The 11,880-nt window shown below is 45.2% G+C and overlaps 1 protein-coding gene across 1 annotated transcript in view; it reads right to left on the bottom strand.

Annotated features, from left to right (window-relative positions):
• Positions 1-2,585: 2,585 nt before the first annotated feature.
• LOC306918070 (arf-GAP with GTPase, ANK repeat and PH domain-containing protein 1-like) overlaps positions 2,586-11,880 on the bottom strand; it is a gene marked incomplete at both ends in the record, with an annotated part of 11,251 nt that continues 1,956 nt past the window's right edge. Inside the window, 3 exons of the mRNA XM_079530960.1 lie at positions 2,586-2,720; positions 6,331-6,469; positions 7,334-7,419. Coding sequence (XP_079387086.1) covers positions 2,586-2,720; positions 6,331-6,469; positions 7,334-7,419 — 360 coding nt within the window. The remainder of the gene's footprint in view (positions 2,721-6,330; positions 6,470-7,333; positions 7,420-11,880) is intronic.

Here is an 11,880-nt window from a genome sequence, read left to right as displayed (position 1 = left end):
ATTACTACCCCCCCCCCCCCCCCCCTCACCCCTAAATCTACAGTTGATTTAGTCGACTAAAATGTATTTTGGTGGGCATTCATGCAATCGTAAATAGCAGATCTACAAGCTTGTGTGCTTGTAGATCTTGTGAGCTTGTAGATCGGATATTTTCAGTATGCAACCAAGTGTAAAATGACTTATACTGGATCTCTTGTCCACTAGACCCTTCCTAACATTTTAATTTATTTGTTGACAATATCGACAGTATAATTAGTCATAGTTTGTCATCATGGCTTAGTTATTTAGTTTTTGTCAGTGAAAAAAGGTAGTCGACGAACATTTTTCCGTCATAGTATTTAGTCGACGAAAACAACACCGTTATATATGGGTCTGAAATAGTACCAACAGCTAAAAAAATCAGGGTCTGACATACAGTACAGTAGCTATAGCTAAACAACTGCATGCTTTGTAAGCTGCTGGTATACTGCAGCTATTTCCAGGCTATATGCAAGGCTTGTTGTACTGTAGGTATAGGTCTTGAAATAGCTACGTAGTACTAGCAGCTAAAAAAGCGGTCGTAGCTCGAGGCTAAAAACATGCGAGAGGTACCACAGACCTCACCCACAGGATGAGTTAGTGCAGCAGGGCCTGGTAATTAAGCACTGATTGCATGTCATATATTTCTCTCCGTAATTACAGCCTTAACCCCCCCCACCACCACCCCCACCCCACGCCTTGCCGAACAGATAGTCACAGAGTTATTAATAACCCCCACAGCGTCCCATCGTCGTAGGCTGATTAATATACACCCCAAATTACAAAAAAGAAAAAAAAGAAAAAAAGAAAAGAAAGTCTCCCCCCCGTCAAGGATTTACTGTTTACAATGCTGCCGTTTGGACAACGGCTACAACTCAGAGACAGAGTTTATCTTCCGTGATGTGCGACACAAGTTTTGGTGTGCTTTAGAGGAAAAGTTCTTCAACTTTCCCCAAGGGCTCCATTTTCGTCACCGCTAAACCCCTTATCCCTAAACTTCTTTGCCTTTTTTTTTTTTTTACTATTTTGAAAAACATTTTTGAATAGTTCAACTAGCCAATCTACATTGACACGTTGTGAGCTTGTAGACTGGCCATTTTAACTATTCAAAAATGTTTTGCAAAATGGTAAAAAAGAAAAAAAAAGGCAAAGAAGTTTAGAGATAAGGGGTTTAGCGGTGATGAAAATGGAGCCCATAAACTCCAGCTGTGTGGACCCCCTGAAACCAAATGGCATTAAAACGATTAAAAGAACAACAGCAATAATTCTGAAAATACCCAATCTACCCAATCTACCAACTCGACTACAGTTGAAACTCGGCAGACTCTCTTTAGCCAAGCGAGAAAAGTGTCAAGAGAGAAAGCGGCCATTTGAGAATACTAATGTTCTGTTATGTGAAGACATTTTGGCACTAGGTCAGTACGTTGTCTTATGGGGGTAAACAACAACCCAAACTGGCACTCCCAACAGAAGACAAACGCTTATTTGTGAAGGAATCATAACCTGGTTGTGATTTTAGTGTATACAGTCACAACGGGAGAGGGAGAGAGAGAGAGAGAGAGAGAGAGAGAGAGGTTGAAAGCACATCGTCTTTGACGAGGACACAAGGTCACGTTCTCACATGTTGAGACACCAATCAGCCATATTTTCTGTCAGCTCCAATGACTTCCCATTCATCACCATGCACTCTTAATAGATTAGTCATGGCTGGAATGTACGTTAGCCAGGCTCAGCTAATAGCCAGGGAACATGTCATCGCTAGCCTCTCCTCTCCTCTCCTCTCCTCTCCTCTCCTCTCCTCTCCTCTCCTCTCCTCTCCTCTCCTCTCCTCTCCTCTCCTCTCCCCTCCTCTCCTCTCCTCTCCTCTCCTCTCCTCTCCAGCCCTTCCCCTCCCCTCCCCTCCCCTCCTCTCCTCTCCTCTCCTCTCCAGCCCTTCCCCCGGTATGATAAAACTTAATTGCTGCTCAGTGGGACCTAAATAGCTGAGTGGGTCCATTTAGCTCTTAATTGACACATGATTAAGACGGTGGCCAAATGGCCGAGCGGAGCGGCCTGCTGGTCCGGAGAGGAGAAATGTCACCTTCCCAGAGGTATATATACGAGAGAGAGACCCCCACTCCAACAGAGGTATACGAGAGAGAGAGAGAGACCCCCACTCTAACAGAGGTATACGAGAGAGAGAGAGACCCCCACTCCAACAGAGGTATACGAGAGAGAGAGAGAGAGAGAGAGAGAGAGAGAGAGAGAGAGAGAGAGAGAGAGAGAGAGAGACCCCCACTCCAACAGAGGTATACGAGAGGGAGAGAGAGAGACCCCCACTCCAACAGAGGTATACGAGAGGGAGAGAGACCCCCATTCTAACATGCTTTAACAATGCGTCGCAGCGCATTGAAAATCGGCTATTTTCAAAATTGTCAGTATATTTATTCTTAGTTTTAGTCGCCATAGCTTAGTTTTCATTTAGTTTCCATTTAGTTTCATTTAGTCAGTGGAAAAAGGTAGTCGACGGAACATTTTTCGTCTTGGTTTTATAGTCGACAAAAACAACCCTGCTTATTGTTCCTTACCGTCCTGGAAGACGCGCTCTACGTTGAGGCCGTACGTGGCGCAGGTCTCGTAGTACGTGCAGCGCTTCAGGTCGTTGGACAGCTTCCTGGCGCGGCTGTCGTCGATCACCCTGGGGTTGGCCGAGCTGATGGCGTCTGTAGGCACAAAAACACAACTGTGACCTAATAGTCACAACACAGGGCAGCTTTCTTAACCCGTTTATAGGCCTGACGACAACATTTAAAAAAAAATCTGTTAAAGCCTGACAGTTTTCTGAAAAACCTGTTTCTATGTCAGTGGTGCTCAAACAAATTCATGTCAAGGACCCCAAATATATATGACATTGGCCGTCGACCCCCATCTGAAAATATGTTGTTCCGGGGACCCTCCCAGTAGCAAAGATTTGAGTTAAAAACTCGCTCTGTAACAATATATATTCAGAGATTTCAGGCACATTTTCACGATTTAAAAAAAATAGCAGACCTACAAGTTCATAGCGCGGCACTCGCTATGAACAGCTATTCACTCGCTATGAACAGCTAAAGCATAACATAATGCTTAAAACACCAAAAGGGGTTCCAGCCCGAAATGGGTTAAGTAGACTGGTTTATTCCTCTCAGTTCAGGGAATAATTCGCATACAATATTAGTTTACACAGGAAAGCAGATAGCTTTCCACTGTCCGGGCAGAGGCTCTCTCTGGAGTGTTTGTGGAGATGAATGATTTATCCTGTTGTGCCTTTGATCAAGTCCATGATGCACAACAGGTGCGCAGCCACGCCCAGCTCCGAGTCCAGTTCTAGTTTGACTCAGGCCAGGTCAATCAGTCATCCTCTATCGCACATACACCACCATACATTAGCAGTGTTGGAAGACGTACTCTTTTACTTACTTTACACCACTGTACAGTATATTAGTAGTGTCACACAAGATCTATTATAATATTATTTATAATTCAATGTTTCACAAATTAGGGCTGCATTTGGGTTCTGTTCTGAATATAATTAGGAATTATTTTAAAGTCACTCTGCTTACATTTATGCAATCATGCAGTGTTGGGAAGTTAGGGCTTTGGTGACATCTAGTGGTGTGAACGAGTACTTGTATGCATGTGCTTTCTGCCTTCACTACAATACATTGCCCTTCAATACAAGGGCAATCCATGTATGTATGATGCTTTTTTTGTATTTTTACTCCTTTGACAAGATATACAAATATATATATATATATCGGCTGTTGTGCAGAAACTCCAAAATGTTTATTTCAGGAAATTAAAAATATATTTTTAAGGAAATTAAGAAAACCTTATTATTATTTTTTTTAACAAAGCAACACTGCCTCATCAAAGTTGGTATTGTGATGTATCTATATATCGTCAGATACTTCCATGAGAGGGGATGAGGGGGTGGAATTAGCTGCTTTAGCCAAGAGGAGATGAGGGGGTGGAATTAGCTGCTTTAGCAGACACTTTGATGGTCCAATGGAGTTGGTTTTGTCAGAGGCACATTTTAATCATTTTCATTGGTTCAATACTTTTTTACTTTTTTAACCAACACACAGACTTTTACTTTTTTCAATACTTTTTAACTTTTTTAACCAACACACAGACATAGCATTCATTCATTCAAAAATTGCAAAATGTATTTTGCACAAACTCATACATTTGTACAAGCTCATAGCTATGAGCTTGTAGATCTGCTATTTTTGAAAAATCGTGAAAATGTGGTACATTGTAGGGCTTTACATAGTCGGCTCCCTGCCGTGGAATAAACCTTGTTTTGAACTAAAATACCATCTGGGACAAGGAATAGGAGATACAGGCGATTGAAAGAAACAAATAGAAGGGGTGTTTATGGTGATGGCGATCTACGACGTTATGACAACAACAGCTAGCAACCCGATGCCAACGTAAGTGGCATTATGACTTGATCGATCGAATGCACTATAAAAGCGCAATTGCCGTAGGGCTACGCCAATGGCGTTAAGGGTAGCATTAAATAATAGGCTTCAATTGACGTACATCTAGGTCAATGGCGCAAAGTGGGTTAACTAAAATCGTTGCTTCCTTGAAACAACATATTGATATATGATATATATGAAAATGTCTGATAACGACTGACATAGAAACATGAGGTTTTCTTTTAGAATCGAGATATTATTTTAGAATCGGCCTCAGGTCTAAATGGGTTAATAATGTACAATAAATAAAACAATAAAAACCTCACCCAGTAAATATTGACAGATGATACAAATACAGTATCTCAAGAAGCAAACTTTCTGTACTAAAAACACAAGGAAGGTCCATTGAATGGTCAGAAGAAATATCGAATAGATTTTGCTGGTGTCCATATTATTATCATCATTATATATTACTAGAGATGTCCCGATACTGTATCGGTATCGGAAAAGTATCGGTATCTGCCCTTGTTTGTCATATCGGGTCATATCGGTATCGGCGAATATGCCAGTCTAACCACCGATCCGACACAGGGGTAAGGGGTTGACACTATGGCAGATAAATACAATGTTGGGGCACGTGGAGTTTGCTTTGGAGTTGTGTACGTTTGAGTGAGGAGTCTGCTATAAACACACCACGCGATCACAACACTGGTATCGGTATCATCTCACACAATATTGTGGTATCGGGAATGAAAAAACTGTATCGGGACATCCCTAGTCATTACGGGTAAACCGTTTTAGCAAAGATCAGCAGATCTACAAGCTCACTATGTGACAGTATGGTATAAAACCAAGTTTCAGAGATATGAAAGTGACTGACTGACTGACTGACTGACTGACTGACTGACTGACTGACTGACTGAGAAGAAGAAGAAGAAGAAGAAGAAGAAGAAGAAGAAGAAGAAGAAGAAAGTAAGATCCACTAAGGTCTTTTAAAGTGTACTGACTAGAAGTCACCACTGGGTGTCAGTGTTAGCTCAGGACAGAAGCCAGGCAGACAGTACAGTACAGTACAGTACAGTACAGTACAGTACAGTACAGTACAGTACAGTACAGTACAGTGATAGAAGGTGACTGAGTGTGGTGTTGTGTTGTTAATTTGCTACCATGTGTTAATAAAAACAAATTGCATTTTTATAGCGCTTTTCCAAGTGCTCAAAGCGCTTTAGAACGGTTCATTCATCCATACATTGGGAGGAGAAGCGGCGAACAGTCGACGCCAGCGTCCTCACTTCCCACATTCCCACAAGCTCACACCGACCGACTCATTGGAGGCGGTTCAGTGTCTTGCCCAAGGACACTCCCACATGTGGACAGGAGGAGGAGCCGGGATTCGAACCGCCGACCCAGGGACCATTGGACGACCTGCTCTACCTCCTGAGCCACAGCCGCCCCCAGTGGTTCTCTGTGCCTTCATTGTGTCAACATGTCTCCCTGCCAACACGTCACTCACAGGCAAACCGCTGGATGAATGTCGTATTCCACGTCCACTCAATTGATCCAGCCCATCATCAATAAAACAGCAGATGGCTGTGTGAGTAGAATGCATCCACTGTGTATCTTGTTGTGTGAAAAGACAATACCCGTCAAAAAAGAGATCCAGCTGCAGCATATTTTCCAAAAACAATAATTATCTTGGATAGACTTCAACAATACGACAACTGACAATCAATTTGTGTGTGTGAGTGTGGGTGTGTGTGTGTGTGTGTGTGTGTGTGTGTACCTTGCGTCCCCACCAGCACCAGCACCAGCACCAGGGGCAGGTCAGTGTATGTGTATGTATGTGTGTGTGTGTGTGTGTGTGTACCTTGCGTCCCCACCAGCACCAGGGGCAGGTCAGTGTTGCGGTAGTTGGCCAGGCGGCTGTAGTAGTGGTAGACAGTCTGGAAGCTGATCTCGTCCTCCAGACTGAACACAAAGATCACCGCGTCCACCCACAGGGCAAACTGCATGGGAGAGAGACATAGGGAGACATGGGGAGAGAGAGAGAGAGAGAGAGACTACAATCAACTTTATTGTCACCAGGCATGTAGACACACAGACATCAAAGGGGGCTTGAGCCCCTGCCCTTATACCCGAAAAAAACTGCCCTGTTGAGACCATGAATGCAGCATTTAACCCATTTCGGTAAATCTTTACTTCTGGGAGGTCCCTGGAACAACGTATTTTCAGATGGGGAGTCAGCGGCCAATTACATATATTTTTTCAAATTGCACGAGTGCCGCGCTACGAGCTTGTAGGTCTGCTATTTTTCAATAGCTAAAGTATAACATAATAAAACACCAAAAGGTGTTCCCACCCAAAATGTGTTAAGGAGAGTCAGAACGCAGGTATAGAGAACAAGGAGTAAATAAAACGTGTGTCAATTATTCATCTGGTGGTCACAGTTCAAGGGCTTCTGTCTAGACGTAACCACCCCCCCCCCCCCCTTTCTGACCTACTTTATGCATCCATTTCTCTTCTGAAAGTCCACTGTGTTCATTAGTCAATTAGTTGATTATGCACCGTGTCCAAAACAAAGAACCTGGTATGGATGGAGCAATCCGTGACGATACTAATAATTTCCGTTTATATAATCGTTAACGGAATGTCAGTAGATTGTGTGCACTGTGTGAGAGGAGGACCAACTGTGCATGTTCTGATTTAGTCTTAGCCTTTTTGAGTAACACACTGTTTTAGCTTTAATGCCATTTTAGTCATCTGCAATTGTTTAGCCGTCGTCGACTTAACTCTCAAAATCATCGTCTTTTTAGTCGACAAAATTAACACTGGTGGTGAGGAGGACTATAAGGGGGGCTTGCAGTACCAACCTGCGCCTCCGGGGGTCCCCCTTCGTCCCTGATGAGCAGGAGGTGGCTCTGGCCGTCGACCACAATCTCCTTCTTGAAACGGCCGCCTGGGGGGGGATGGAGCAGAGGACAGAGACATGAGAGGAGGAGGAGGAGGAGGAGGAGGAGGGAGGGAGGGATGGAAGAATAGATGGATGGAGAAGTAGTGTTAAAAGGCTAGAGCCGTATCTATCTACGATCAATGGTAGAGCTGCGTTTTAGTGCTGGAGCATGATGGGTTTGATTTGTACGTTTCTATGTTATTGCCTCTGACGTAATGTTGTTATTGTCCTTGGGGCAGCAGGAACCTAACGTGCTGGTTCTCAAAGTCTCAGGGGGTCTCAGGGGCTCTGTGAGGGGCTCTCAGGAGTCTCAGGGGGTCCCAGGGGCTCTGTGAGGGGCTCTTAGGGGGCTCTGTGAGGGGGTGTTATAGGTTTCAGCTGTGCGAAAGTGTAGCCGATCTTACAAGCTCACAACGCATCGCCAATGCGACGCGTTGTGAGCTTGTAGACAAGGCCACTTTCGAAAGATCATTGACAAAATGTGGACAGAATCTTCTCCCAGGATGGGGTGGCTCAGCTGGCACAAACGGTATTTTCAGATGGGGGGGGCGGGGGGGTTGTTCGAGAACCAACTGGACTGGTCTGATTGTGGAATGAAATGAGCAAGAGCCAATGGCCAATCAATGGGCGATCAATGGGCAATCAATGAGCCGTTCTATTGATTTGTGTGAGTAAGGGTGACAGCTCGGTCGGGGGAGGCGAGAAAGGCTCCAGGATTTATATGTTGGCTGAATTGGCTTAGAGAGACTGATCTATTGTAGAGGCAGGCAGACAGGAGGTAGACACACATACTGTATGGAAAACGTGCACACGCACGCACACACACACACACACACACACACACACACACACACACACACACACACACACACACACACACACACACACACACACACACACACACACACACACACACACACACACACACACACACACACACACACACACACACACACACACACACACACACACACACACACACACACACACGGTTGGCATTAAGGACCACGGATGAATTTGAGGAATGCGGCTCCACAGGTAAGACACACGTGTAGATGAAAGTGTGTGTGTGTGTGTGTGTGTACAGTGCGTTGCATTCCATCTACATGTGTAAGACAGGCACCCTGCAGTTCCATATACAGTAAGTGTGTGTATGAGAGCACTTCACCAGTTCACCTGTGCCGAGTCATAACTGCTTTAATCTTCACAAAAACAAACGGCAAAAGAAAAACAGCAACTGTATTCATGTATTGTGGGGAAAGCTTTCGCAGGAAAATAGCAGATCGACAAGCTCACAACGCGTTTGAGCTTGTCGATCTGCTATTTTTAGTGAAAGCCACAATAAAATAAAAATGTACTAGCATAGCGCCCTGAGGGACTCCGGTCAACATCTGTCCCTGGGCTGTGTTTGGCCCGCGGGGCCGCACTTTGGCTCTATGACTACGTCCTCCCGGTGGGGGCTCCTCACTGGCAGGTTGAGTCAGTCAAGGAGATGGTCAACACACAAACGTGTGTGGGCAGGAATTATTTGGGCTTGGAAAAGGGGTTGACGACGGTGGTGTATCCAGCAACACTGTTATAGGGTTCCCGACTCCGAGTGTTGTGATCACATTCGCAGATGTCTGTGCCAATGTCCGGCTTGTCCCCCTATGGGACATCATGGCCCAAGAATAGGGACGGCTAGGGGGGTTCATGTGGTTACATAACTAGCCTCTTTCAGCCTGCTGCTGGCTTTAATCCATTTAGACCTGAGGACGATTACACAAATGTCTTCTAAATCCTGACAGTTTTCTGAAAAACCCTACGTTTCTGTATCAGTGGTTCTCAAATTAGACCTATTTCATGTCAAGGACCCCAGAGATTTAATGAAATTGGCTGCCAACCCCCTATCTGAAAATATGTTCCAGGGACCGCCCCCCAGAAGCAAAGATTTGAGTTAAAAACGTTCCGAAATAATATATATTCAATGATTTGTGCCACATTTTCACGATTTTTCATAAATAGCAGATCTACAAGCTCATAGCGCGCCACCGAGTGGCGCGCTACGAGCTTGTAGGTCTGCTATTTTTGAAAAATCGTGAAAATATTTATTTCAGAAAACTGGAGGATTTAGAAGAACTGTTTTAAATTTCGAGGTCAGGCCTAAATGGGTTAATAGCCAAACAGGAAGTGTTTTGAACTCATCATCATCATCGTGGTCCAGAAAGGGAACACAACACACAACAGTGTTTCCACTGTAGTGATGGAGGGAACAAGAGGAAGACATGCATGCTGGGCTGGGGCTGAGCTCACCCCCAGCCTAGGCTGCTCTCCAAAAATATGGTATGACTGACCTCAGCCTGGGGACACGACGGCACCCAGCAGGAGACGTGCACACACACTACACTACAGCACCAAAACTGTCTTTACTTTAATAATTATATCTTTGCTTAAAGACGTAAAAAGAAAAAAAGTCGAGATATGGAGTTACGCGGTTTCTGCCTGACAGTGACGATGTACATGTTCACATTGTGAACAATCAGACTCACGTCGCACGCATACAGACACATGTAACCAAGACATACGCAACGCAAAGGTGCAAATGCACAAAATACACACGCACGCACGCACGCACGCACGCACGCACGCACGCACGCACGCACGCACACGCACACAGGCCATGTGGATTGTCTATCAGCATTTGAAAAGCTGAGAGGAAATGATGATGACCTGACTCCTGAATGCATTTCTCAGCGCTCCAAGGCGGTTGTGGGAAGAACAAGTTTTGACGACAAATGAACCTCGGCCCCGCTCTGGAAAAGTTACGTCGTTCCACTTTTCTATAAAACCGCCACTATTTTTTTTGTGGCGGTGACAGTTTTTGTTTATTTTTAATCTCAAAAACCATCTACCAACCACATGCTAAAAAAAAAGAATCCAACATGACTCCCGAAACATATACTTGTACACAAACACGGCAGCAAGGTTGAGGGTTCAACGCCTTTTGCTCAAGGACAAAACACGTTTGACAGGACCACGAATAGAGCCGATGTGTCGACGGTCACGTAAATTATCGCAGCAAAAAAACCCTCAAACCTGTGATTATAGAAAAGCACAGGACGGGTCCCGTCCGCCATAAAACCGCGGTGACATTCCTTGACACGGAGCGGAGCACATGTGGAATTTTAAGAGCGACTCCAGCAGAAACACGGCCCGAGTTATATGTGTTCCAGTGCAGGTCACGTGGACTTTCCGTCCGATGCAGGAGTTTCAAAACCGTCTCGTCTAAAGGAAGGGGTTCTCAAAGTGGGTAATAGGACGTTAAGATTCTAAACATTACCAGTGTAATTGCGGTGAAATGCAAAAGGTTATTAATGGGGGGTGCCATGAGTCAAAAAAAAGTCTGAGAACCACTGGTCTGAGAAAGCTCTGGACTGTTAGGGCCCCATTTAGTTGGTGACGTCACATGTCGTGTCGTGGCAGCAGATCTACAAGCTCACAACGTGTCGCAGCGCGACGTGTTGTGAGCCTGTAGATCTGCTGTTCTTGGTGCTTGGCACACAGACATGCGACTATAGGTACAACTCAGGCGTAAGCGTGTGTGAAAGGCCGAGCCAGTGGTCAGCTCAAATGTGCACTGCACGTGTGTGTGTGTGTGTGTGAGAGCCAGTGGTCCGCTCATATTTGTGGCCGCGGTGGTGAGGTCAGGGCACGACGCTCCCATAATGACATGCTGTCTGTGTGTGTGTGCAGTGCACGCCTCACACACACACACACACACACACACACACACACACACACACACACACACACACACACACACACACACACACACACACACACACACACACACACACACACACACACACACACACACACACACACACACACACACACACACACACACACACACACACACACACACACACAGTCCATCATCTGTGTTTCCCCTTTTATTTTTAGTCGTTTCTCCCAGCCATGAGACTGTGGAAGGAAGTTTATGTACTCTCTGTGTGTGTGTGTGTGTGTGTGTGTGTGTGTGTGTGTGTGTGCGTGCGTGCGTGCGTGTGTGCGTCGGGTGGGGTGGGGGGTGTTTGCGTGTGTGCATGTGTTTGAGCACGCACGCCAACACGTGTGTGCACACGCCCGTAAGTAAATTGTCATTTAGACTCACACCGCAGCAGCCACTGACACCATGGCACACGTGCACACGCATGTACACACACACACACACACACTCTATATTATGGCAGCATAGAATAGAGCACCGAAGTCCTGACGTCACTGTCAGTAGAGGGCGTCAGTCCCCAGGTTCGCGTACTTTGTATTTGCATTGTAATCTCCATAGGGGGATTTTAGATCGCCTCATATAAGAACTGTGTTTGAAAAATAAACCGATCACCCCGGCCTTTTCACTCATATGGATATGAAGCATCGACTGAAGGTGGAAATGTACAAATGTACCCAAAGAGTAACAAATTAAGCGTA

This window comes from Electrona antarctica (assembly GCF_951216825.1).
Source record: "Electrona antarctica genome assembly, contig: scaffold_1364, whole genome shotgun sequence".
Taxonomy (NCBI): Eukaryota; Metazoa; Chordata; class Actinopteri; order Myctophiformes; family Myctophidae; genus Electrona; species Electrona antarctica.
This window is presented reverse-complemented; position numbering and strand designations above follow the sequence as displayed.